Here is a 27989-nt window from a genome sequence, read left to right as displayed (position 1 = left end):
GCTGGGGAAAATACCAGGGCTCGTGTCTCTGACTTACTACTGTACGTTTTGCGAACGGGGCGGGGGGGTTCTCCGCGTCACAGGGCCCCAAACGACCCAGGGACGGGGGGGCCCTTCAGGAGGTCATCCGGCCAAGCACCCAAGGTGCCCGCGTGACTTGCCGACCCCCCCCAAGCATCCCCATCGAGCAGCCCGCCCACGTCGGGGGCGAGGGCAGGCCCGCCGAACGGGACGTGTGTTTCTTAACACATCAGACCAGCGCGCGGCCGTCGCCCAGGGTGTCGGCGCCACAAGCGTGGGGCTCGGCCGCTGTCTCAGGCCAAGAGTCCCTCCAGGTTTGGGCTCCTCGAAAAAGCCTCTGGGTGGCTCCCCATCTGTTCGCGCCCCAAACGCTCACTGAGCTCCAGTCCTGCCGGCCTGTGGGCGGCTGTGCGGGTCTGAAGCGTGGGTGTGACTGATGGACCGTAAACCAGCCCGCCCGCCCTCCGGCTCCACACCTCGCCCTCGATCCTCTCTGGACTCCCTGGGACGCCCAGACACAGAAGGGAGCGCCCGTGGCACAGCAACTCCGGGCAATGTTCAGAAAAGGGGTTTTAGGAATCCCTCAACGGGTTGTGAACCCATTTCTGAATTTGTTCATCCGGCCAGCGTGAAGCTGAACACCTACTGCGTGCCAGGCACGGGCCGCGTGCTGGGGACACGGGGTTAACGGGGCGGGTGGGGTTCTCGCTTTCACGGAGCCTAGGCTGGTGGTAGGGGCTAAACGGCTACGTAGGCTAAGAGATAATCCCAGAGAGCGATGGGTCCTTGGGGAAAACCACCCGGGGATACGGGATCAGAGGAGGGCAGGGGTGAGGGACGCAGGGACATGGGACAGAGCAGCGTGGGGAGGCAGCAGCTGTAGACGCAGGGGTGGAGAAGCCCCGGTCGGGGAGGCGGCATCTGTGCGTTGGGCTGAGCGACAAGGAGACCCCCCCTCCGCCCCCGCCACACACACGAACGGGAAAACACGGCAGCCGGGGGTCCGGAGTCGGGTGAGAATGGGTCCGACAGCCCTGGTCTCAGGGCGTCCCCGGAACGGAGAAGCCAGCGCGTGATGGGTAACGAGGAGGAACAAGGCGTCAAGAGGGCGGACGGACAGGCGGGGGTTGCATCAGCTGTGACCCTGCGAGGTAAGGGGAGGGGGGTTCGTCCCGGCCGCCCTGGAGGCCGCTGGGGGCCCATGTCACCAGGGGCTGATGTGCTGCCGTGACCAGCCCACTGAAGGGAAGTTGCCTTACGACACTGTCAGGAAAGCACACGGGCTTGTGCAAAGATGTTCTCTGCTGCGTTGTTTATCACAGCAGAGAGCACAGGAAGCAGGCCGGATGTCCGTCGGCTGGGTTAGAAGCGGTGGTCTGTCCACACAGGGGGACAGTGTAGAGCCATCACGTGAATGACGGCGTGGCCACATCGGACGTGGCTTGGAAGCACCTTCACCAGCTGTGGCTCGCTGGAAAAGACCATTAGCCTGACAATACAGGGGGTCTGATCCCTTCTAGGTAAAAACAAAAACAAAAACAAAAAAATAAGGTGCTTGCGAACAGAAAAAAATCTGGAAGGAAACACACCAGAATGTTCACAGTGGTTGTTTCTGGGACTGGGATTTCCGGAGGTAATTTCTTAACTTTAAGACACTTTGAGCAAATGATTTTAAGATTTTAATTTCTTAAGATTCGTTAGAACATTTTTTTTCTAATGCTTACCTCTTTGAGAGTGCAAGCATGTGCAAGCAGGGGAGGGGCAGAGAGAGAAGGAGAGAGAGAGTCCCAAGCAGACCCTGAGCTGTCCGCGCAGAGCCCGCCGCGGGCCTTGAACCCACGGACCGCGAGATCACGACCTGAGCGGCAGCCAAGAGTCGGAGGCTAAAGTGACTGAGCCACCCAGGCGCCCTCGTAACACTGATTTCTTAAAACCATTTTGAAATGGAAATTATTTCCGGAGGCCTAATTTTATTTTGCAAAGAAGAACAGGAAGGAAGGAAGGAAGGAAGAGAAAGCCAACACGCAAGGCCCTTGCAGAGCTGGGGAGAACCAGAATTGGCGGGAGAAGCCTCGGGAGCCCCTCGGGCTGACTCAGCGCTCCAAGAGCCTCAGCTGTTGGCAGAGCCGTGACCAGGGCGCCCTGGGAAGCGTCCAGGGTCTGCGGCCTCAGGGGGTCACAACTCAGCCCCGGTTAGCGGTCTGCAGCCTTCGGGTGGCCACTCCCCCCGCCCCCCCCCCCCCCCCCCCCCCCCCCGTGAGCCCGCGGCCCCGCCCAGCTGCACGACCCGACAATGCCACCGCGGTCCTTACGCAATCTTAGCGCCCGTGGCCCTTGCAGCCACCCCACGAGATCTCCAAGGTTCTCGCCACTTACGGAAAGCGATCCCAGGCTCGGCGAGATGACGCGATTTGTCCCAGATTAAACACCTGGTCCAGGTGCCACCAGGATGTGGACCCAAGAGGGTGGAGACCCCGGGACCCTCTCCTAACCGTCATCCTAAGCAATCAGGCTGTGGCCCTGCTTTCTCCGAGGGTGACACTGGCCCACCCCAGGTCGCGGTGGGGGGCTGGGGTGTGGGGAGCCCCTTGGGAGGGGAGGCTGCAGCCCCACGAGGAGCCGCGAACACAGGGCTGCATCCTGGAGCCGCCGGTGAAGGCCACTCCGGGAGGGACCGATGGCCGCTTGGTCACACACACAGACTGCATGACGGCACAGCAGGTGATTCGGGGCGGCCTGTCCCCGGAGAGACCGTGGGCTTGCCCACGAGCTGGCAGCTCGCTCCGCGGACTCACGGGACCCAGCGTCACAAGGACTGCGGGAAAGGAACTCTTGACTGTCCTTCCGGCTTTTAAGCGTGCGATTTCTTTTTTATTATTAAGAAATATCATTCCTACGTATGTGTGCACACACGCGTACTAATTATGTATAAATGCACGCGTGTGTATACGTGTGTGTATTTTGTTTGTTTCAAGGAGGTGAAGCCTATTCTCCCAGAGTCTCACCTGTTTACTGATCTCTCAGGAGATTTCAAGAGTCAGAGTGCAGATCTCACCCGCAGGACCTTGGCTGATCCACTTCGCTGAGCCTGCTTTCCGCACAGGGTGTGTGAACGCGCCCTTTCCTTGGGGACGTTGGGCAGAGGATGTGAGTCTGTCCAGCGCAAGCGCCGGGTCGGGGCGCGCACCCAGCAGGAGCTCGATGGCCCCGAGCTGCAAATACCGTCCTTCCTCCCGAGTTTAAACCCCGTTCTCCCATCAGGGGAGGGGTTTCCCCATCAGTGCCTGACACCTGGCGGGTACACGCACGGTGATGAACGCATTAGCCGCACGAAAGCATCGACTCCAGGGAACCGTCTTCCGTGAAATGTAAAAATATTTCGGTGTAATACGAGCTTCATTTTGATTTTCATGTGCGTTGTCTGTATGGGGGGGAGGCTGGGGGAGGGGCAGGATGCCCTGAAAGGCTATAAAGGGGCAATTCACGGAGGTTAACCGTTGGGCACCTGCAGGGAACCCTTACTTTCTACTCCCTAGACTTCTTATTTAAATAAGTATGTACTTCTTTTCTAATAAATACTTTTAAAGTTACAAACAAGCGTACCCGGGGCACTAAAGGCTCACCCGGCCCCTCCTGTCTACAGTGGGGCGTCACGCGTACTGGTAAAGAGCGTGGGCGCTGGGGTAGGCAGCCTGGGTTCGAGTCGTGGCTCTGGCTCACCTCGCACGAATCACTTAACCTCTCTGTGCCTCCCTTTCTTTATAAAGTGAGGATTCCTGGGGTCCCCCCATCGTGGGGCTCTTGGGGGAATCAGGTGTGCCAATGTGTGTACAGACCTTAGAAGGTGGGAGGGGAAAACCCACCGGTTTGCGAGCAGAGGGAGCCCGACGCCCGGCCTTGGCCCAAGCTGGCGTGGGGGAGAGGGCAGAGCTCATCCCATCTGGAAGCAACAGCTTCGTGGTTCCGGCTCAGCTTCTGGGCGCACGGAGAGATTTTCGGACGCCCAACCCTTGAGAGTCCAGAGCTGGGGTGCCCCATATGGCGGCCGCCAGTCACGGTGGCCACGGAGCACTTGTGGCTCGCCCGAACCTGGGGGGTGCTCTATGTGTACAATACGCAGTGGACCCCAAGGTCTTATTTGAAAAAGAGAATGCGTATTCTTTCGTAACTTCCTATTATACACGCTAATATTTTGACTTACCAGCTTAAATCCCACATACCCTAAATATCTCCTCCTGTTCCTTTTTACTGCGTCTACTAGAAACTTTAGAACCCGTGTGGCCTGAAGGGCGTGCCAGACGGGCCCCGGGAGGACAGTGCCCGGCCCACAGAAGCTGCTACACGGACCGTCCGCCTTCGGATGCAGGTCTGTCCACACAGATGCCACAGACACACACGGGGCGTGTCTGTTGACAACAAGTGACCAAGAACATTATCTGTCATTGTTGGTGTATTTCCCAATCTCTCCTTGTGAAACCTGCCTTTTCAAAATGGTCCCGGTCTAGGAAAAACTCCTGAACGGATATTCACCCAGATGTCCAGCTTCTTTCCGCGAATATTCGGGCAAAGCCCAGTTCTAACGTCAAAAGCTCTTCCTGATAACCTTTCCTTTCCTCCGCTAACCTTCACGGACACGTGTGTCGAGACCGAAGACGCCTGTCCTCTTACGATGTCCCGGTTCTACAGACACCTCTTTCAAAACTTTCAGGAAATCCTCTTTTAGAAAAAAACAAACAAGAAAAAAACCCACCACTGAAACCCAAGTCACTTCACTTTACAGCAGAATCACCTTTGGCCCGTGTGCTGAGAATTCTGTTCAGGAGGCTTTTGTTTGTTTTTCTGGAGGATTCCCTACGTTTCCAAGGAAGTTTGCTGTGAACAGGTCCCCGAGGGTCCAGCAGCCACAACTCCCTTGGGGACCCACCGTGACTGCTCTGGGCTCCCAGCAGGCATTTGGGACAGAGCCACCCTCCGGGCCCAGGCTTGGTTCCCACGGTCCCTAATGGGAACAGGCTCCGCGGAGACTTCTCAGTCACGGGTCTGTGCAGAAGGTTGCTGAAGTCCCATCGAGACAAGGGGCAGGGGCGGGGGGGCCTGGAAGGAGCCATGCCACCGAGGAGGGGCCTCCAGATAGCAAGACGGGGCCCTGCTGGATGTGCTCAGCCCCTCGAGCCTCCCTCCGTAATAGTGATGCCCGGTGCCCTACTTCCGTTGTCATTTCTCTGGTCATCTGTGCCCCCTCTAGATGACAAGTCCCCCAGGGGCAGAGATCAGGCCGTGTGCTCCCTGCTGGGTCCCCGTGCCTGGGACACGGTGCGGGCTCGCCAGGTGACAGGGGAGGGCACGCCGGAAAGATGGGTGTAAGGAGGGAAGGAGGGGTTCCTGGGCGGTGCTCTCCCTCCAGTCCTGAAAGACAGTCCACGGAGGCTCTCGCGTGCGTGCGAGAACCACAACGCCTCGAGGTGTGCAACGACCTTGTAAGTTGCCGTGGCGACGAGGGCCGCCGGCTTCACCAGGCACTCATGGTGAGCCACCGGGAAGTGCTCGGCACACACAACCTCACCACAACCGCGTGACACAGGAGGGACCGAAGCCCAGGGAGACGCCCACCCGAGGACGCCCAGCTGGCGGGCGGGGGGAGCAGGGTCCCAAACACCATCGGGCCCCGCGTGCCTGCCCGGCCTCGCCTCTTGCCTGCGTGCAGGGTGGACCCCGTCATCTCGCTGCCCCGGGGCCCCGGGACCCCGGGACCCCAGCCCTGGTCCTGGCGCCCCATGAAAACACAGCGAAAGAATGAAGTTTAACCACAAACGATCGGAATCCCACATGGCGTGTGCCGGGGACACGACCGGCCGCCTCACGTCATCGTCCCGCGTGCGCCAGGACCCCTGGAGGCCGTGTCCACACAGAGTGCCCAACCCACTCCCGGAGCCTTGGACTCAGCAGGCCTGGCGGGGGGCGGGGGGGGGCGGGCTCGAGAATCCGCTTTTCCAGCAAGCTCCCCGCTGATTTAGATCCTGCTGGTCTGGGGGGCCGGTCTGAGACCCCCCCCCCCCCCCGTCTTACCACTACCCCAGGGGGTAGAGGGCTGCCTAGAAGGTATTTATAATGACGGCAGCAACCCTGGCGGGTCCCCCAGGAAGAGAGAAAAAATGACGGGTTTCCCGGGGTGGGGTTGGTTACAGCAGGGAAGAAGCCACTTTGGGGACCCGTCCCAGTCCCCTGCCGTCCCCAGACACCCACCCACGTGAAGCCGTTGCGGCCGCCCTCGGGGGGCCGCCGAGCTGCTCAGGGGTGAGCCGGGCAGAGGGCACGCGGGCCGGTCACCACAATTCTCAGCAAGACCGTGTCCTCTTTGAGGGGAACAGAGCTCAGCAGAGCGGTGTCCCGGGATTTCTTTCCCGCCTGCCCAGGAAATTCCACCTAATCACTGCCTTGTTTCCCTCCCATTAAAACCAATGGAATTTCCCTTCATTAGGCTTTTCCCAAAAAAGGTGGCCCAGGCTCAAGAAGATGCCAAGGCTGTTAGCTCTGGCGGTTCCGGGCTAAGGGCAGGGTTACCGCGGGGCCCCTGGGGGTCTGGATGCGATTCTGCCGCGTCTCCACGTACAGCTGAGACTCCCCAGCAGGCCGGGAGGCCGGGAGGCCGGCACGGGCACCGAGCTCCTTGGAGCCACGAAAGCCGAGGCTTCAAGGTTCCCGGCAACTTTTACGTTCTAGATTTTCTACTCTTTTTCAAAAGAAGGCCCCCTCTGGGCGCCTGGGTGGCTCAGTCAGTTAAGCATCCGACTCTGGCTCAGGTCACGATCTCGCGGTCTGTGGGTTCGAGCCCCGTGTCGGGCTCTGTGCCGACAGCTCGGAGCCTGGAGCCTGTTTCGGATCGTGTCTCCCTCTCTCTCTGCCCCTCCCTTGCTTGCGCTGTCTGTCTGTCTGTCTCTCTCTCAAAAATAAACATTAAAAAATATTTTTTTAAAAAAAGAAGGCCCCCTCAAATATAAAATGTCAGCATTCCCCTCTGTTATGGGCTCCATTGTGCCCCTGCCCCAATTCCTATGTTTAAGTCCCAACCCCCAACGTCTCAGAAGGTGACCATATTTGGAGAGAGGGTCTTCAAAGGGGTAACTAAAGTAAGAGTGAGGTCACGAGGGTGGACCCTGATCCAATCAGACCGCGACCTTAGAGGAGATTAGGACGCAGATTCGCACAGAGGGAGGGCCGCGTGAGGACACAGAGTCGGCCGTCTACACAACAGGCGAGAGGCCCCAGAAGGAAGCCCCCCACCCACATGTGGCTCGCGGACCTCCAGCCTCCTGAACTTTGAGGATAGAAATGTCTGTGCTTTGAGCCCCCCCCCCCCGCAGCACTAAGAACAAATACACCCCTGATGGGGATCTGCCCCTGGGTGGTCTGAGAAAGGCTGGTGCCTTGTGTGAGCTCACGGGGCTCTCAAGAGGAGGCCCCAGGACTGGGGCCTGGGTCCCCGGGCTGTGAAGCCTGGGACTTGCTTCCATGGACAGCAGGGCACAGGTGAGAAGGAGCGGCATGGGCCAGAAACCGGCAGCCTTGTGAAGAATGTTCCGGAAAGGCATACCCAAAGCCTTTGACGTTTGCTCCAGCAACTGAAGTAAACGATCGTGGCAGGTGCAAACGTCCCCTGCAAGGCTGCTTACCACGGTGACGATCAGCCCCTGGGCAAAACGCTGAACTGTCCAACCGGGAAGGGGGGCACGGTGCGCTCACCGGACGCAGCCGTGTGGCCTCGCCCGCAGCGACACTGGGAGCGGGTTTGGGAGCGGCCTCCATGACCTACTGAGGGCTTGTCGCTCTCAGACGGGCACTAGATTCATCCTCCAGCAACCGTGCGAGGCCAGGACCAGTTTGGTCCCCCATCACGGGTGAGGAAACTGAGGCACCAGGAAATGGGGTGGCGGCTCACGGTCACAGAGCTGGCGAGCGGCAGAGCCTAGTCTATTGGATGCCAGACCCTGGGCTCCTCCTTCCATAAGTAACTATACTGTCACCTCGCTATAGAGGACCACCGCGTCACCACGATCTGCCCCCACTTGTTCCGCGGGGGACGACGCACGCTCCTCCGTGCCCAGAAAAAGTCCCACCGCGTCTCCCGGGTGCTTCTGAGATTTCGTCAGAGAAAGTTCTTGTTTTTAAAACAGAAAGGCAGAGAATTCTGGTGGGAATGCCCTTGGCTGGCCTTGGGTGTCGAGAGCCAGAAGACGCAGCCCTACCTTTCAGACTGCACTCCGTTCCTGAGCGAGCCCACGTAGGCCTTCTTTTTGTCCACGGGCATCACATCCACGTAACCCCCGCTCTCGTGCCCGATGACTCCCGCGTGCACGGCCGTCTTACAGATGCTTGAAGTCTGGAAGCACAGAAGAGCCGCGATCAACATCGAGAATGTTGTGCTCGTGGGTGAGGCCCTAATGCCATCGGCCAGCACTTGGTGGCCTGGTTGGGGGTGGGGGAGGGCGCTGATCAAGTTACGGCTAAGAAACAACCATCGCCTCCTTGATTCCCCCGGGGGTCTCTCCAGAGAGACCCGGCGTCATTCATTCGTTCCTTCGTACGGCAAGTCCTTTCTGAGCACCTACTACGTGCCAGGCACTGAGCTAGATGCAGAAAAGTTCCGCAGGGAAAATAAAGACTCTGCCTTCAGGGAGTTGAGGGAGACCGACAAGTAACAAATACGCAAAATAGCAACTCTGCTTCCGAAGGAAATAAAGCCAGATCGGGAGACAAAGTGGCTGGGTTTGGAAGGGCTCTTGTAGGAGAGTCAATCAGGGGTTCGACTCCTCTCGGTGTGGTACTTGAGCTCAGATTTGGACGGCAAAAAAGAGTCGGCCACAGCCTGGGAACAACTCTGGGCAGAGCCACCCAGGCAGAGGGAGCAGCTTGTGCAAAGGCCCTGGGGCCTTTGAGTGACCTCGTCATGTCCAAGAAACAGAAAGAGGGCCGGGGAGGCTGGAATACAGAGGGTCGGGTGGAATGTGGCAGGACAGGTGAGAGGGGTGAGCAGGGCCCATCATGAGGGGCTGTGGGGAGCCCGGGGGGAGTTGAGGCTTATTCTAGGGGCCAAGGCAGCCGCTGGCTTTGAAGCAAGGGCACGGCGTGGTATTTTCCCAAGTTATCAAGTAGTCCAATTCCTGGGTAACAAACCCTTGAGCTGAACTTTCCTTAGGGCCTTTACTTAATCAGGAGAAGAATGGTCCTCGAGATGGAGTTGTCTGAGGCTAATGAATCGACATTTCTCAAGCTGGACACATTCATGGGGTGGGGGTGGGGGGGGAGGGCTGCTACTCGCTCAGGATCATCCCAGACGAGGGCCAGGTGACACGAGTCACACTGGAGGTGAACAGCTAAGTAGGGGACGCGCTCCCGCCATCTCTGTGATGCTGTGCAGCCCGCGATAAAATCCAACCCTGGCCTCGGAGTGGGTGTCCCTCTTCACTGTAGCTCATTGTCGCCTACGGCGTTTGTGCAGGGGACGGGGCGGGACGGGACTCCCCCCTCCCCCACCACATTCAGCTGCTATGCAGGGAGCCCCAGACCCAGCATCTTCCACACCGGTCAGGTGGCTCGCACGTGTGGCCGGGGCCTCACACACTTGTACCCAGATCCGTCTGTGGGGCGCACAGCCCCCCCCGCCCCGCGGTCAGCAGGGCGAACGCGGACTCTGGGCTGACCGTGCCCCAGGCCCTTTGGCTCTTATCTCGTTTACGCTTCCAGTGAGACGGGTAACCGCCGCTATCCCCGCTTCACAGGCCGGGAAGCGCGGGTTTGGGGAGATCCGAGAACTGGGCCAGGGCCACGCGGGCAGCTAGTGGCTCCGTAGAGATTCCAGCTGAGGCCCGGCGGAGCGCAAAGTCTGTGCTTCTGGGGTCCGCGGAGTCACGGCCTCCAGAGACGCCCACGCCCCCATCCCCAGGGCCCGTGAGGACGTGACCTCACGCGTGGCCGAAGGCCCCCGCAGAGGTGACTAACTTAAGGGCCCTGTGCAGAGACGAGCCTGTGTTACCGATGGGTCCACAGTCATCACAAGGGTCCTCACGAGAGGGGAGGCAGGAGGGAGAGAGCCAGGAGGCGGCGGCCCAAGCAGGGGCCATGGGCGGCCTCTAGAAAGTGGGAAAGGCCAGAGAACCACAGGCGGCCCTGGAGCTTCCGGAAGGAACGAATTTCTGCTGGTGGCTTGACCCTGGCGAGACCAGTATCGGGCTCCTGGCCTCCAGCCCGTAAGCGAGTAAGTGTGTGTTCCTTTTAGGCCACGAAGTTATTAAGCCTGCGGGCACGTCTTAACAGCCAGAAACCCGTGCGGCTTCTAATCGCCCCCTGATAACAAAAAAGCTTCCACTGATGAGTCCCCTGACTTGTGAGGATCTGCAAGCCTTCAGAAAAGAGAGTCCGCGGGAGAACGGCCCCAGGGACGTCTGAGAACGTTCGGCCAGGCTGACGGAGCCGCTCAGAGACAGAAAGTCAAACCGATGCCCACGGGTCAGGGGGCTGACTCCGGTGCTGCCTTCGCTCGTGACCTAGTGACCCGTGGCCGTGGCCGTCACGGGGGCTTAGCCGGCAGACCCTGTGCGTGTTGAGAGCCGCCAGGGGGCCGGGGCGTTGTGCGATCGCGTGCGGTGCAGGGAGGGGAGGCGAGGCCGCTGCCGACCCTGTCCCAGCTCCGCGAACACCGCCAGGTGCCTGTCACCCGGCGGGAGGGTGGGTCTGGGCTTTGCTGTCTCCCAGGCCCCCTGTCTGCACGGTGCCTGGGACCCAGCAATCACCTGTGGAGCCACTCGGGTCCCGACCGCTGGCCAACCGGGCCGGCACCTCCTCCGCGAAGAGGCAGGGCGGCCGAGAAGAATCCTGCACGGTCCTACTTTACGTGACGCGTCAGCAGGGGTCAAGTCCGCAGACACAGCACGGGCAAAGGAAGCGTCTGCTGAGGTGCCCCTGGCCTGGGACAAGCAATCCGCCATCCAGCGGGTTCCTGACCCCAGACGTGAGTGGGCGGATCGAAAGGGGCTGTTTGGAAAACCCCCGTTCGAAATCCCACGCGGGGCCGCCACCCGGTCCTGTTCCGAACCTGCCGAGCCCCCTCCAGGCCGTGGGCCCCGGCCTCCAACCCCAGGCCCTTCCAGAGAGGCCGCTGGTTTTGCAGAAGAAAGTCGCTTCCCAGTGGCAGAGGCCGCCCCGCGCCCTGGGAAGCTAATACCGCGGCCGAAAGGGGGAGGGTCCCAGAGCCAGAGCGAACACCCGCACTAAGGCCCGGAGGTCAGGACCCCGTGCGGGCTGTGACTCAGTCGCTTGAGTTACTGAAAGGCAGTTGCAGTCCTGTGCGGCCCCATCTTTCCTCCGTCAAGAGGCAAGCTGGGTGAGGTGGGCTCCAGGGGACCTGTGAGGCCCCAGAGTGTCAGGCAGAACTCTGGGGGCCTCTGGGGTCAGCAAGAACTTCCCTGATTCTAGCGCCCCATGCGGGGAGACCCCTCGGGCTCAGGGAGGCCAGGACAGCTGGTCGCCCCGTCTGCACAAGGAAGCCTTCTTAATCCCCCTCCTGGGGAAAGGATCCGTCAGCCTCCGGTTCCCAGGAAGGGTTTGTGCCCCGCCAGGATTCTGAACCAGTGCGCCTGCCTCTGTCTCCGAGAGAGACGGGGGGACTTCCAAAACGCAACGATCAGTTTAGAGCCCCCCTAAACGCACGGTCAGTGGAGGCGAGCTCGGCGAGTGAGTACCAACACGCTTACTGTTCTGACCGCCGGGCAGAGCGGGCCCGCCGCTCGCTACGCTGCCCGAGTTGCCAGATGTGGGGCCCCGATCCCGCCTCCCGCAGTCCCAGCCCGCGGAGGCGCGTCCTCCAGGCTCAACGCTCCCAAGAGGCCCTGCACGTTGCTTTTGTGCCCTCCGTGATGGCCCTTTGCCTCCCGGGCCCTGATTTCTGGACGCCAGTCGTGACAACACCGAGCCCTCGGCCGGGAATGTGAGAGCCTCACACCGACAGCCCGATCCTTCTCGACAGCCAAGTGGGGGTCATCGTGGGTAACAGTTTGGAGCGTCCACCACACAGGCCCCGTTGTGTTTCACACGCGGAAATGGAGACGTCTCTCAATTATCCTCCGTGGGAGGTGTGACTCTCTCTTCACAGAGAGAGGCCCCGGGAGGTTAAACGATTTGCCCAGCAGCCCGCAGCTGGCCAACAGCAGAGCGGGGGACCCCCTCGGAGCCGGCAAGCGGGACGCTATTTTTCACGGGACAATAAGAGCCTGCAAGGGCTATCGGCCAGAAGCATCGGCATCATCTGGGAACTTACTCAAAATGCAGATTCTCTGGCTCTCCGCCAGATTCGGAGTCAGAAACGCTGGGGTAGGGCCCGGAAGTCTGTTTGCACAAGCCCTCCGGGGAATTCTGATGCGTTCGTGCCCAAGTGTGAGGACATATCCAGCCACCGAGGGAGACGGGGAGAAGAGATAAGAAACTGAGGTCCAGGGTGGGGGAAAGGCTTGCCCGCCATCTCACAACCGAGTCGTAAACTCGCACCTTGACCCGGACTGTGCTCTTTGGGCTACACCCCGATGTCTCTCCTGCCTGCAGCTCACCGCAAAGCGAGGCGAGCAGGCGGAAACGGCGGCACTATTAGGCCCTTCGAAGATCTGGAGACAACTCTCCCAAAATAAATCTCTTAGCTAAACAGACATGTTCCAAAAAGGCATCATCATTTCCCAGAATACAGAGTGACCTAGAAACCGAGGCCAACAAAGAACCTCTAAAATGGATGGAGCTTTCTTTCTTCTCTCCTTACTCGGCCAATCTCCTCTCCCCGTCTCCCCACCCTGTTCCTCTCTTTTCCCCTTTTTTCTTTCCTTCTTTTAGTTTCTGAACAGCTTAACATCTAAACATCGACTAATCCCACACCATCACTTATTTATTCCTTCAACAAACATTCACTGAACAATCATTTATGTGCCGAGCTCCGTTTGGAGCACTGTGGTTGTTCCAAAAGCTCAAAAACCTAGTGAACAAGGTAAACGCTCCATAGGGCTCTTCACCCACGTGCCTGTTCACATCAGTGTAATTATGAGTGCAGGTGCATTCAAGCAAGGCACAAGAGAGTGGGGAAAGGACAGAGCCTGAAGCAAGACCTTCCTGGCACCTCACCTTGGCCTGTGTCAGCTGTGTGATTTTGGGACAGCCTAAAGCTGTCCTGTAAGATGGGGACACCAATACTTAGAAACGGTGTTTTTAAAGAACCTAAAACAACAAAAGATAGCTTTATAGTGTTAATTTCCATCAAGTTCTCCTTGCAGTTCTAACCTTCAGAAAACAACTTTATATGTTTAGCTGCTATGTTGTTTGGCGCATACAGATTTGATCTCATAAATCCGATCTTCATAAATTATACCTTTTGTGCCACCGTGCAATGAATTGTGGTGTCCCACTCAGAACGTTTAACCTTAAATTCCACTGTATCAGACAGCAATATTGTCACTCCTGCTTCATTGTTTCTCTGCATTTGGCTGGAATCACTTGGCCCTATCCCTTTACTTTTCAATCATTTTAAAACCAAAGTCTCTGTCTTTTAATAGCAGACTGTGGCTCAAACATTCACTGTAACAATTGATACACATTATTTTACTCCTTCATTAAACTTTCAAAACTCAGTTTTGGCTTAATGGCTTCTGAGAAGAAAAAAAAAAAACTCATTTGAAGAGGAAAGGACAAAAAGATAGGAAAAAAAAAAGGGTGAGCCATGAAGGTTGGTTTGACTTTACAGGACTTCGTGACCTCACACTTACAGGAATCTGGAACAAATCAGCAGGTGGAGGCAAAGACGATGGTGGTGGGCGGGAGAGAACAATTAAAATGAAAATGGACAAAAGTTGAGTAAAAATGTTAGCCGGGGATAAGCAACGCTGATCTAATCATGAGATTTTTAGATCTCGAAGATTCCTTGGACTAGAAAAATCCCAGCTGGCTCCTTCTACAGAGAGGTAAGCAACTTGGCAAGAAGATCACACAGCCTATTGGGCAAGGCTGTGACCACATTCCCATCTCTCGGGACGCCATGTCCCTGAACCCCGGGCAACTGGAGGGAACAGACCACGTTCTGGAGGATTCGCTAAGAAAACTCAGGCTGAAGCTTCCTTGTTAAAGTCAGTAAGGAAAATACAGAAGAACAGACTCCGGTGTAATAAGAGTGGTCATCAGCAAGTAGTAAATTAGTGTCATTTGTATTTCCTCCGGTGTTTTTAGCTAGGCGGGTACGTAGCCAAAAAGAAATACCGTGAGGAGAGTGGACCAGTTCTATTAATGCGTCAGGAGAGCCGGAAAGGTGTTAAATATCCGGAAATGAAGTACGTGATACAGGAAAGCCGGCGCATTACAAATGCACATCAACGGGGAAGCGGGAGTCAATCGACTGAACTATGAAAACATGTGCGTAAGACGAGGTACGCCTGCATCTGTATTCGTGAACATACACGAGCGGAAGTAGTCGCTATGAACCGGGAAACGAGGGCAACGGTTGCAGAAAGAAGTGCTGTGGTCTGAAGTCAGCTAGAGACACAGGAATGAGATCTCGGGTTTCTGGCATCCAGACTTTGGAACGTGATTTCCGAGGGCTTAGCGTGCTTCGAGAGGTGGTCCCTGAAAACAGCAGCATACTCACGTCTGCGTAGATGTTAGTTCCAAACACGGGAGCCCAGTAGGACGGCTCGTCTTTGCAGTGTGCCGGACAATGAACTCTGGAAAACAAGACACGTTTGTGCGATGGTCACGGCCAGCAGAAAACAGTTCCCGAGAAGCGGCTGGCCTTCCCTCTTGGAGCGTCAAGGGTTAACTACTTGGATGGGAAAGGAAACTACCCTAGTGTACACTCTTTGAGAAAAAAAAGATACACCTCTCGCACCCTAGCGGTGGTAAAGATATCTTCCCTCTTCTTAAATCGTGCACAGGGAATTTTAAAAGTCCGTACCAAAAGAGGCCCGCAGAAACAAGGTGAAAGAAAGTAAATATGTGAGAGATGGGAATATGGGCTTGTCGGAGGTCGTACCTCCCATTCTCGGGGGTTGGCCAACTCATACCGGGAGTACATCACGGAGATTATACTCAATAGACTTTTTTAAAGGCCATTTCCCTGCTCGAGGGCGGAAAGGGTGGAGGGCCCTCACCTCAATGAGTCAGACTATTACAGAGAGGGGGCGCTGATAACCCGAGGCGGAAGAGGTTAGATCACCACTGTGTCAGTCAACCACATCCCTGCTGTGGGCCTAGAGGATTAGGAGAGCACCTCAAACTGGAAATGGGTGGGCCCCAGCTGGTGTGAGAGATTCAGACCAGGGAAAAGCATGAGCCCCACCTAAGAAAAGGTTTGTTTTTTTTTTTTTGCCTTTATCTACAACAGTATATGCCGTGTTGCTGGAACCCAGGGACCAGGAAACCAAGATGGCGTCCGGAAGCCATCTGGCCCCAACGCAGGCAGGATCCCGGGAGGCAAGAAAGGCAGACAAAGGGACTGGGAAGTTAAAACAGTCCTGTGGGAGGGAGGGGACAGGAGTGGACCGAGAGCATATACGTGTGAGATTTAAAAAAAAGAAAACAGAATGTGGGAACGAAAATTCTTTCTGACTTTCTCTAGAACGGCAGGCCAGAAACCTCTGTTTTCTATACTTGTACTGTGTCAAGCTTTTCTTTTTGTTCATTTGTTCTTTCCGAAATAACTTCCTTGTGCTTCTCTTTAATATTTGGGTTTACTATTTAATAGTTAATAAAAGGTCGTGATCCTTGGAACATTCAAAGGGGATCAGCTTCGCGGCGGAGGGCCAGTGGGGGCCAGCGAGAGGGCCCCGAGGGGAGCGTGAACAGCAGAGGGGAGGAGTGGTGGGGGGGTCCCCGTCCAGGGTGTGCCCCTCACCAGCAGCCTCCTGGGGCTCTTCCCTGCTCACACCTTGGGGGTCTCCACATGTTAGTTTTAAGGTCCGTCTCACGGAGGGAGAAGTGTTCACAGCTCCCGAGAGGACCTAACAGGTGCTTCAGAAGGAACCCAACGTTTTGCCACGAAGCATCACCCTCCAAAAATCAGCCGGAGAAGGTTTAGGCAGTGCACGTAAAACCTAAGTGTGGTCCTAAGAATAGTGGTCCTATTAGGACCTATTAGGACCTCTAGGTCCTAAGAGTGGAAACCACCGTGAAGAAGGAACCACCGACGTGCTCAGCAGCGCAGGTGAGTCTCGAAAGCATCACGCAGAGTGAAAGAAGCCCCACGCGATGACCCCCGACGCAACATGACGCCGCCTTCTCTCGGCCCCTGTGTTGGCAAAACCAGACGCTAGACAGTCTCACCTTGGGCAGTGGGTCCCCGGCTTCTCGAACGGGCAGAGCTGAGCAACGGTGGTGTAACAGTCCAAGTCCTGCACTGGGGACAGGAACGCGATGGGAAACGGTCAGGTCGCTCGCAAGCCGGGGTCTCGGGCTACCCGCCTATGAAATGGGCTGCTGGACAACCGGGTCCAAGAGGCCCACTGGGCCTTCGGACAGAGGTGGGATGGGAAGCCCACAGGTGCCCGGCCCCAGCAATGCTGGCGCCTCACCTCGGGCCCCTCAAGGGGGTGAGAAGCCCCGTGGCCTGAGCGTGGCTACAGCACAAGAGTGTGACCACCCTTGATCGTTCCTCCGTCGGACCCACGATACCTTTCATTTGCTTTTCTATTCTGAAGCTGTTCACCTCCCTTCTCTTCACGGTAGGTATTATTCCAATTATACAGAGTTGGAAACAGAGGCCCAAAGGCCAAGAGACAACCCTGGGTCTGCACGGGACACGGTGGGAGGCCAGGCTTCTGATTCCCCGTCTAGCGATCTTCAAGGTCACGTGGGTTTAAACAACAGAGGCAAAAAGGGGCTCTGATACGGCCCACCTGTAGTCTCTGACTGCGTGTCTTCAGCTAGTCTGGGGCTCGGCTAACTCTTCCGAAAGGGCCAGAGGGCAAATATTTCTGGCTTTGGGGGCCCTGTGGACTACGTTGCAACCACTCAACTCTGCTGTTATGGCAGAAACCAGCGACAGAGGACGTGTAAACGAATGGGCGTGGCTGTGTGCCAATAAAACTTTATTTACAAAGACAGAGGGCAGGCAGGATTCGCCCCTGAGGGTGGTAGGTCGCCAACCCGTGGTCCAGCCTATCGTTTGGGTGGGTCGGGGATCGATGTAGCAATCCAACAAAGGGGACTGGTTCACTACACCAGGGGCCGCTGTATCATGGCAGGCAGTTGAGGTCATTAACACTGGGTTCATGGGGCGCCTGCGTGGCTCAGTCGGTTAAGCGTCCAACTTCGGCTCAGGTCATGATCTCGCGGTCTGCGAGTTCGAGCCCCGCATCGGGCTCTGTGCCGACAACTCATAGCCTGGAGCCTGCTTTGGATTCTGTGTGTCCCTCTCTCTCTCTGCCCCTCCCCTGCTCATGCTCTGTCTCTCTCTGTCTCAAAAATAAACAAAAGCATTAAAAAAATAATTAAAATATTTTTTTAATTGGGGTTAGAACACCACTTAAAGGCACAGAAGTATCTTCCTGATACAGTATTATTTGAAGAGAAAAATCAGGTTACCAAACATGTAATTCTGTTTCAATTTTTGAAAGTGTATCAATGTATTACCAGGGCATATACTCGTAATCGGAGGGAAAACACCTTCAGAAGTATCCACCAAAACGTTCACAATATTATCTGTAAGTGGTGGAGTCTGGTCAAATCCTTTTTTTTTTTTTAATTGCCTTTGTATTTTTAAATTATCTGGAATGAATAGGCATTATTTTGTAATAAGGAGAAAAGCCGCTATGTGTTCTTATAAAGACATCTAATGAGATATTCTTGCATCCAGGGCCCGTGACAAGCCAAGAACTGCTTTCCCAAAGGAAGGGGTTGTCGGGCCAGCTTCCCGAGGAAGGTGCCGGGCGGGGCGCCCCTACATCTCGCCTCCCCTGAGACCGTCCCAGTCAAGCGCTCTTTCTGCACAACCAGAACCCACGGCTCCGCTTGTGCCCGCAGGACGCCCCCCAGGGGTACGCCCTCCCCCGCCAAGTGAACGCGCCGTAGACGGGATTAGACAGCGAGGCCGGGGAGGGCACGGACGGGCCGCGTGCTTCGTCAAGTTTCCCCTCTGTCGTTCAGGGCAGACATTACTAATCTATTGAGGCCTGTTTTCTGAGGAGCCCAGAACAAGGTTGCAGAATCCTACTCAATACTCCACCCACCATCACCAGCCAACAGAAACAGACTCTCCTTCTACGACCTATTGGCTGCTCCAGACCCAGGCATTAGGACTTCTGTGACATTCAGCTGGGAACCCCCGGGCCTGTGTCACCCGTTTAGCGATTTAGGGCCGATGCCAGGTGCAGATACGTTTAGAAACTAGTTAAAGAATCAGCATTGTCAGGAACCTCTTTAAAAACCCTTTACGATGCTGAGGACCGCAGCGTTCAGAGGCAGAATTCACATTAAGTCAACAGCTCAGGAGAATGACATCTCCAGGGAAACCCAAGATCACCTGCGTATTACGGTCACATAAAAAATAAAAAAAAAAAAAAAAACGACTGGCCGGGGGGCGCCTGGGTGGCTCAGTCGGTTGAGCGTTCGACTTCGGTTCAGGTCACGATCTCGCGGTTCGTGGGTTCGAGCCCCGCGTCGGGCTCTGCGCTGACCGCTCGGAGCCTGGAGCCCGCTTCGGATTGCGGGTCTCCCTCTCTCTTTCCACCCTTCCCCACTCATACACTCCCTCTTTCTCAAAATAAACATTAAAAGTAAACTAAAATAAAAAAGACCGGCCAGCTTACCTTTTACTTTGGACACCATGAACGAGCTGGAAGGCTTGTACTTGCTGGAGAAGAAAACAGGAGGTTCAATGCAAACAGAATTGTTTGTAAACGTGCAGCGTTGCTCCCACGTTTGTCTTATTTTGGACTCAACTCTGTGTTTCCCTACTCGTTTCCCATCAGCTGGAAAGCCCTTAGAACATTCTCGAGGGGGGTTTGTCAACCTACTTTGTGCCAAGAGCCCCTCTGGCAGGCTGGTGTCCTGCTCAGAATGGTGACTTTAAAATGCAGACCGTAAACTTAAAAGGTTAACGGGAAATCAGTTGCTGGGGGGATCACTGCCAAAGCATCAAAAGGAATGTGTGGGGCCCCTGGGTGGCTCGGTCGGCTGAGCCTCGACTTCAGTTCAGGTCATGATCTCGGGGTCTGTGGGTTCAACCCCTGCATCTGGCCCGCTTGCTGTTAGCAGGAAGCCCGCGTGGGATCCTCTGTCCCCCATTCTCTCTCTCTGCCCCTCCCCTGCTCACGCTCTCCCTCAAAAATGAATAAACATGGGGAAAAAAAGGAATCTGCTTTTGGGTAAGAACTGCGCTTCCTTGCGAATGCACTCGAAGCAGAAACTGTCTTCCAACCACTGTCTTTTCGGGGTCGTGACGGCAGACGTTTGCAGACGCCTCACCCCTACTCCCGTTTGGGACCAACACTCCGCCAGCAGGAAATAACTATATTTCAGTTAGAGGTTGGAGAAAATAAAGCTTCCATTCGCTTTGTGTCGAGGTTGGCAAAGAACTGCCCTCCAGACGCAAAGCTGGCCGCCGGGAGGGCCCCGACGCGGCTCCGGGACAAGCTGTGCGGGCCACGCGGGGCCCGGACCCGGCCGGCCCACGGCGCCCTCGGTGCCCCCGCTGAGCCTGGCGCGGAGGCCGGCGTTAGGTCACCGGGCCTCCGCGAACGCATTCTCTGCTTCTGTTTAGACACCCTCACTCTCGTGGTGACGTGGCCCCTGAGACCCCAGCTAAGGCGAAGAGGGAAACTTGCGAGCCCTCTTGAAGAACCAGACCTTTCAAAGGGGAATGACTCATGCGGTTTTTGAAATGTTCTGCGTGGAACCCCCTGGAACACACACAGGCGCTTTGGCCGCTGTGACCCTGGCTGCAGAGGCGGGACGGGCCCTGACGCAGGGAGGCTCTCTTGATGCGAGGCACCGTGGCCCAGGGACGCAGGGAGCTGGGGCAGGGGCCCCGGTGTCCCTGCTGGGCCAGGCTCTAGGTGTCCTGGATGGGGGGAGGGGACTCCCGGGCGCGAGGGGCCTTTCCAGGGGCGACAGATCTTTCCTAGCGACCGTGGGAGAGCTGCATCGTTTAAAAAACTGGCTGCCTGCACCCGTGTGGACCAGCCGGGTCCTACCTTGGCCCTGTTTCCCCAGAGAGACGCTGTCACCCAGAAGGGATGAAGACACCCGACCAAGGTCACAGAGCAGGGGCGGGGGCACCAGGTCTGTCAAGAGTCAGCCTCTAAACCCAAGGATGGGAGAAAAAGCAGGAGTTGAAACTCAGCCGAATTAAACACTTAAACACACGCCCAGAAAAACCCACGCGGGTGAGAGGTGGTGAACCGCCTACGGGGTGATGTCTGAGCTACGGCGTTCAAGTTCGAGTTCACCGTGACAGTCTGTTTCCCTGCGTCTTCAGATCGTTCGGTACTTTTCAAAATTTCGACAATACTTTCATAACCAGGAAAAAAAGAAAAAGAAAAAAAGCGTTAAGGAATCCTGAGCACGGGACAGTTACCTCAAAGACTCCACGCCGTTTCTCTCAGACCTGACGAAGAAGGGGACCTTCCCGTTCCTGGTGACGTCCACCAGGCCACCTTTGGCGTCCAGGATCCCGTAGTGAATGGCGGCCCGGCATATGCTGGACGACTGGGGGCGGGGAGGGAGACGGTAAGTTCGTCTGAATTCACCTTTGTCCAGTCTGCTTTAGAGATGCCCAAGGTTTTGTCCCCAAGCCACAAAAAGCCAAAACGTCGGGCCTAACTCCCGCCTTTCTCCAGAACCCGTCTTTGCTTCCTGGGGTTGCTTATCTGAGAAAACCCATCCGAGGTGCTTTACGAACTGAGAACGGGGACAAACGGCCCTTTCTCCCCCACGCAGTGAGGCATATTAACGCTCGGTCTAACATGGAGACCGACCTTCACGAGGGTCCACCCCGGGTCCCAAAAGTGGCTTTACTAGTCTGTGAGCCCGGAGACAGGCGCACATCAGCTCTGGGACGGAGGGGGTGGAAGGAAAAAAGTCTCCTCGGGCCCAAACCCGCAACCTCCGTTCCAAACGCGCTGGGAGCCCACCCGGGCCACTTACGCTTTCGTAAAAGAGAGTTCCAAACACCTGCGCCTTGCTGCCCAGGCAGCCCGCTGGGCACTGGTACCTGATGGAGAAGAAAGCAAATGATTCCCACAGGTGAACGCGTGCGGATGAGATCCCACCGGGAATTCATCGGGGTTCTTCTCCTCCGGAAGTTCTATTACGGACACCAGAGAGAAGCAGGCTCCGAATGTTTTCAAGGGAGTCACGGCAGCCCAGGTGAAGTTCATAGTCACGGGAACACCATCGTGGATTCGATTTGACCTCGTTTTCATGTGTTTAACGTTCATGCTATAGGGAGGGGGCGCCTGGGTGGCTCCGTCGATGAGGCGTCCGACTTCAGCTCAGGTCACGATCTCGCAGTTCGTGGGTTCGAGCCCCGCGTCGGGCTCTGTGCCGACGGCTCGGAGCCTGGAGCCTGCTTCTGAGTCTGTGTCTCCCTCTCTCTCTGCCCCTGCCCCGCTCACACTCTGTCTCTCTCTCTCTCAAAAATAAACATTAAAAAATAATAATAAAAAGATTCATGTCAAAGGCAGAGACACCAACCGATAGACGATTCACCACCAAGTGGTTTCAAAGGCACCAAAACCAAAATCCTCAAACATCAGTCATCACAGAAGGTGCAAATGGAAAGGACAAGCCTCTTTCTAGGTGTCAGATTCCAAGGGTTTTTTTTTTTTTTAGTTTTTTATTTTTAGATAGGATAAAATTCAACGATGGTGTTCTTGCCCAGGAAAATGCACCTTTCCAGAAAGCCTTAAAAATGCCTGTCCTTCAATTCTTAAGTTTTCCTCGTAAGCGCGTAGCCCAGGCCAGAAGTCGGAAAGTCAGGTCCCCGTACTGCACCAAAGGTCTGGAATCGTTGAAAGACCAGGAAGAAGCCGGCACCGTCGGAGGGACGGCCTAACACATTTTTGTGCGGTCGTACGTTAGGGTATGATGCATCCGCGAGAAATGAGGGTTTTGGAAAACATGTGACTTCGGAAAATCTTAAATGAAAACAGTAGCACATGAGGGGCGTTAGCTGTGGGAGCCTCCCCGGTGCCCAGAAAAAAGACCGGAAGGGAAGCTACATCAAATCTCTACGGATATCGCGGAAAGGCGGGGAATCTTTAGTTTTTTCTCTAAACTCTGGTGCTGGTGGTGTTTTCCTGAATTACTGACGATACACGTGAATGCTTTTTAAAGTCGGGGGAGGCGGGGGGAGGCCCGGTCAATACTATGATTGTAAAAGCACCGTGGACAGAAAACTGATGAGCCAGGGGATGGGCTGACTTCCAGGAGGCGAACCGTGGAGGCTCTTGTGTTTGCAGGCGGGGGGAGTCGTAGTTCCTGATCAGAGGCCTCTAGTGGCCTTCGTGTGGCCGGACCCCTGCCTTCTCCCTGCTTGCAGAGGGTCCCATCGACCCCCGACTCTGGAACATTCTCGAGGCTATCTGACGGATGTTCTCCAGCCTCGTCATTTTTTTCCCACTGACGACTCTGGTGTGATGTTCTCCTCACGAGCTCGCGGTACAGAAAAGCACGCCACCGCGAAGGGACTGCTGGGCCCCAGGGCCACGCAAACATGCCCTCACGCCGTGCCCGGGTCATTCCGGCACCCGCGGTTGCCGCATTTGCTCATCTGCCGACAACCCGACTGCTTTGACGTCTTCGGCACCCGCTGGCCCTCGAGCCACCTCGCCCTGGGATGCCCCGGGGCCACTTCCTAACGCTCCTGCCAAAGTCCGAGCAAAGCGTCCCCCTGGCACACCGAATTCCGAGTCGCCAGGGTACGAAGCAGGATCTGCTACCTTCTCCTTCTGGTGTGTGCACTAAACAGCACGATTCGCGTTCAGAGGAACGGTCGCCGGGAGCCACAGGGGGACGAGGCGGGGGGGCTCCACCACGGACTCGGGTTTCACAGCCGTGCAGCTGGATCTGCCCGCGGCCAACAGCGCCGGCTCACGCGTGTCCTCCCACGGCCCCCGCCCTCCCCTGCTCTGCACGGGACCCGGGCCACCCCAGACCCCCTTCGCGCAGCAGGTGGAATGGAGCCCCGGCCATGCACGAGCTCTGCTCCTGGCACATCTACAGCCTGGGGATTCGCTTTGGACCAAGGACCCAGAGCATCCGTCACTCGGGCCCGTCCTCCCCACGAGACGTGAAACACTTCACTGGAATATTCGTCCAGGTGGGAGGACACCCGGTGGGAGCCTGGGCCAGCTCCTTGGTCAAAGGCTATCAACTGATTTTAGCCCTCAGGGAACGTGGGGCAGTTTCTGGGGCCATTTTTAGGCATCCCAGTTGGGGGTGGGGGTGCTCCTGGCATCCAGGGGGGTGAGGCCAGGATGCTGCTCGACGCCCTCCAGTGCACAGAACAGCCCCGCCCCAGAGAATGATCTGGGCCTAAACGTCAGGAGTGCCGAGGCCGAGAAGCTCGGGTCCAGGCACTAAACGGTGGCAGTCGGAGGGAGCTCTGAGACGCCACGGCCGGTCTAGCCTATGACAGGGAACGAGCCTGCCTAGCATCCCGCTCGACCCGGCACAAGCGTTGTGCTAAGAGTAGAGGAGGGCATTTTCCCCCGAGTCTCTACCCAGCTCGGCCCGGCTGGCCGGCAGCGCACTGATCACGACGTGGCCCGTGACCGCGGCACACGCTTCGAAGGGGGTGCAGGCGTCGGCCGGAGAGCGGTGCAGCGGGGCCTTACCTGTTGCACGTGGACCCTTTGCACTTGTCCTTCATCTTGGTGTCACAGCTGACAACTTGGGCTAGGAGAGAAGTGCGGAAATACACGTCACAGAAGCAGGGGGATGGGTCTGAGTTAACAGACACCACCCCCCACTCCGAAGAACTTTCTGGAACATTCTGGAATCCGTGCCACAACCTGAGCAGGAGCAGTGCCCACTGGCTGAATGCTTCAGCTGTGAGGTTCGAATCCTCGACCTGCCCCTTTAGAGAAGCAGTGTGACCTTGGATATGTTCCTTCCCCTCCGTGAGGGTGTGTCCGCATACGGATAGTGGGGATAGGACCTTGGGTGCTGTTTCTGTCAGCGTTAACTGAGAACGTGCATGTGGCTTTGGAGGGGGGGCCTGATACGCACCAAGCGCCCTGAAGCCCCAGAAGGTTCTGGAGGGTGGGACTTACAGGCCTTCTCCAGCCAAGACAACTTCTGTCGAGCATTACTTTCTTGTCTGTCTTACAGGGACACGTCAGAATCCTGGCGTGGGGTCAGAGTTTGTCAAAAAGACTTATTATTTGGGCGCCCGGTTGGCTCCCAAATGGCTCAGTCGGTTAACCATCTGACTCTTGATTTCGGCTCAGGTCACAATCTCACGGTTTGTGAGTTTCGAGCCCCACGTCAGGCCCTGCGCTGGCAGCGTGGAGCCTGCTTGGGATTCTCTGTCTCTCCCTTTCTTTCTGCCCCTCTCCTGGTCTCTCTCTCTCTCTCTCTCTCTCTCTCTCTCTCTCAAAAGTGGATAAACATTTAAAAAAATCTTGTTTGTTGATTTGTCTCTCTTATTTAAAAGAAAAAAAGACATTTATTTTGTAATGTTAAATTATTTTCTTAATGGAACCGGCTTAGGGGGAAGCAGAGAACCATGAGTGGACGGCCCAGGCCTGTGTTGTGCTCATGAGAAAACACCCCTCCGGAGCCCCGAACCTTCAGGAAAGGCGCTACCTTGGGGAAATGGAGCACTGAGCTCCAGCCAGGGCCGGTGAGGGCAGAGAGGGGGCAGACCTGAGAGGTGAGTGCATCGAGGGGCAGGAGAGGGGAAAGCCTGACAATACCCTGCATTTGGGGACTTCCAGGAGCCTTGGGGGGGGAGCGCGGGTGGCACTGCGGTGATGACCTCAGAGCTGACACTGGGTGGCCCCCATTACTTCAAAGGATGCTCAAAGCAACCCCACATGGGCCTTACTGTCCCCTTTTATGGATGAGCAAGCCAAGTCTCGGAGGGGCCAGCAAGGGTCCGAGCCACCAGAGCCGGGCCCGGATGCCCGCCCTGCCGGCACCTCCAGGGGGACCCAGTTTCAGCCCAGGCCCCCCGATGAAAGGGCAAGGCCTGACCTCGAAATACCTGCCTGGCGGGAAAGCCCCCCAAGCGCCGCTCCCATAACGCTTGCTTTGGAAATGACTTAAAAGTATCCTTTTTGGAAAACGCCTCGGGGCGGCGCGTTTGCACCCAGACCCGCCCTGTGTCCCCACTGTCTGCCTGCTCGGAGCCCTCCCCGCCCCGCGGCGCCCCTCCGGGCCCCCCCCCCCCCCCCGCAGAGGCGGCCCCCACTCACTCATGTAGTTCACCGCGGCCGCTTTCTTGGGCTTCGTGGGTCTGGTCACCCTCGGCTGGACCCAGACGTGCTTCTCTTCCGGGACGGGAGCCACCTCCACCTCGTTCATCTCGTCCGTTTCGGGTTTGGGGACGAAAGTCTCTTCTTCACGGCGGGGGCGGGGGCGAGACAGACAACACGGAGTATGCCACAAAAATGCACTTTGCGGGGTGGCGGGGGCGGGGGGGGGGGGGGGGGGGGCGCGCGCACGGAAACGGCAACCGGGAAACCGAACCAGCTTGCGGTTCGCTTTCACAAAGACTCACTTCAGCAGCAGAGAGAACGTTCCACGGCAGCACCGAGCCGGCCAGAGGGCATCCCACCCGCCCAGGCGAGGCGGCCGGCGCTCTGCTCGCTGTGTTTGCTTTGGACCCGGGGGCAGCCCCGACCAGAGGTGCGAACCCCAGTGCCCGCACCCGTTGGTCACACTGGCTCCTTGTCCTACCTCCTCCCGCTCGCCACCACCTGCCCGAGGGCGCGGCTTTCGGGGGGCCGCCTCCCCGTCCGAGCCCAAGCTGGCACGGTCTCCCCTGAGCTCCCTGTGGCCCCCGGGGCTCTCCCTGGCGGAGGGGCCTTCCTCGTCTGTGTGCCCACCGTGGCGCACGGGGCCCCGCGTCGCTGTCCTCGGACCGCGCTGTGCCCGGCCGCCGGCAGGATCTGCTCCCTTCCGCTCGCCTGTGAGTCCCTGCTCTACCGCGGCTTTCGGGCTTTCGGGTTTTCGGGCACCGAAGCTTCCCTGCCCGGCGCTCACGGCCAGCTTTTTCACATTCAAAGCCGAAGCTGGGTTGAGTTAGCCCAACTCCGGGTTAAACGCAGAGTTACTACGTCACCCCGCTGCCATCGCTTCTCCAACCTCGACCACGACCCCCGAGTTTTCAAACACGCTCACTGGCCACACAAATTCCATTTCTCCAAAGTATCAGGTGCACCTCCGAGGTTGCATCCTGAAAGACAACTGCGAGCCACTCCTCAGAGCCACCCTCAGGCCGCCACGGTGCCACGGTCCCAGACGGTGAACTCCAGCCGAGGCGCGGAAAAGTCTTGCCAGTTTTATTTCCTCGAGCGGCCTGGTCAAGGGCCGACTGATGCGTGCGTGCCTTTGCCGGGGAAGCCCTCCCACCTTCACAGCGTGCACACCCGTCCCCCAGGGGTGTCCGTGGACCGGAGCTGGAAACTGCTGCCTTAGAGCCACCCCCCACCCCCCGCCGCCCAGTGACGATGACATTCGGGGCCTCCCCGGCCTCTCTGTGGCACCGGATTGAAATTCAAGTCCTGGCGAGCGCTCACGAACCCCCTCGCCTCATTCCTGAGGAACAGCGACCTCGCTTCTCCAAAGGGGGAACAAGTGTCTCGGAGCTAAGCAAAACAAGCGTGCAAACGAGGGGCAAAGTGTCCCCTGCTTTTCAAGGCTGGGGTGCTCTGCACCTGTCTCCCTGGCCGGTCCCTCAGGCGAGGAGAGCGGGTGGGATTAAAGGCGGGGGGGGGGGGGGGTGCGGATTTAGGTCCAGAGCCGGGGTGCTATCCTAATCAGAGCTCTGTTCACAGGTGCGATGTCACCACCACCTGGAAACTCCCTGGGGCCAGGAGCAAGCCAGCCTGTTTCCGCCCCCACCCCACAACGGACATCCGGCTCTTGGCACAATTTTGCCCAAAAAAATCTGCTGAATGAAGGATGAGCTAAGTCTTAGAAGAAGTGTGTCCTTGCATTCTTGGGGGGAAAAAGAGAAAAAAAAAAAAAAGAAAGAAAGAAAGAAAGTCCCGGCTGAGTTCAGAGACATTCAAGATGGGAATTCTGGAATTCGCCACTTGTAGCCAAAAGCTATGACGGCTTTTTACAAAGACCCCGGGTTTGCCTCTGCGTCTGGCCGCAGTTCCCGTCAATGTCACTATTCAGGTTGGCCCTTCAACCGAAAGCCAGAGCTATCTCGGGAATGAGCCGGGGTTTCTTCCACTGGCCTGTAGGATTTTTATACCTCATAATCGTGGCTTTATTCAGCCGAATATAGTTTGCTAGAGCATCCGAAGCATTTGAGGCCTCACTATTTAAGCAAATGGGCAGACAGTCCTCGCCCTCAGACGCACACATGAAAAGAGGAGAGGCTGTATTTGAGCACATCCTAATTAAGGTGCCCCGCGTACAGCAGCACAGGACTGGGGAAATTCCGTGCCCAAGTTCAGTGCAAGGTTACGGTGCACACTGTCCAGCCCTGGGGGTTCAGGGCGCACGGCTGGGCCTACGTCCTCCCGCAGCTTCCTCTGTAGGTAGGGACAGAGCTCACGGCTAACGTCTTCTGAACACAAACCGTGTGACCGCCCGCCGGCTCGGCCCTTCCTCGGTGTGCGGTCCCGTCTCCCGAGGAGGCACGATCAGCCCCATTTCACAGACAGGAAAACCGAGGCTCAGAGAGGCTAAGCTACCCGCCCAAGCTCACACAGCTGAGGGTCACACTGTCCTTCCGTGAAGCCCATGTCCTTGGTCGCCACTCAGGGTCC

The 27989-nt window shown here is 57.1% G+C and overlaps 1 protein-coding gene across 1 annotated transcript in view; it reads right to left on the bottom strand.

Moving 5' to 3' along the window:
• The window catches only part of CRISPLD2 (cysteine rich secretory protein LCCL domain containing 2), a 58990-nt gene that overhangs the window by 4698 nt on the left and 26303 nt on the right, over positions 1 to 27989 (bottom strand). Inside the window, exons 7-14 of the mRNA XM_049622687.1 lie at positions 25458 to 25601; positions 23874 to 23934; positions 21181 to 21247; positions 20612 to 20742; positions 18843 to 18886; positions 16360 to 16432; positions 14687 to 14762; positions 8265 to 8398 (exon numbers count right to left, since the gene is read on the bottom strand). Of these exons, the coding sequence (XP_049478644.1) occupies positions 8265 to 8398; positions 14687 to 14762; positions 16360 to 16432; positions 18843 to 18886; positions 20612 to 20742; positions 21181 to 21247; positions 23874 to 23934; positions 25458 to 25601 (730 nt within the window). The remainder of the gene's footprint in view (positions 1 to 8264; positions 8399 to 14686; positions 14763 to 16359; positions 16433 to 18842; positions 18887 to 20611; positions 20743 to 21180; positions 21248 to 23873; positions 23935 to 25457; positions 25602 to 27989) is intronic.

Source organism: Panthera uncia (genome assembly GCF_023721935.1).
Source record: "Panthera uncia isolate 11264 chromosome E2 unlocalized genomic scaffold, Puncia_PCG_1.0 HiC_scaffold_20, whole genome shotgun sequence".
Classification (NCBI taxonomy): Eukaryota; Metazoa; Chordata; class Mammalia; order Carnivora; family Felidae; genus Panthera; species Panthera uncia.
This window is presented reverse-complemented; position numbering and strand designations above follow the sequence as displayed.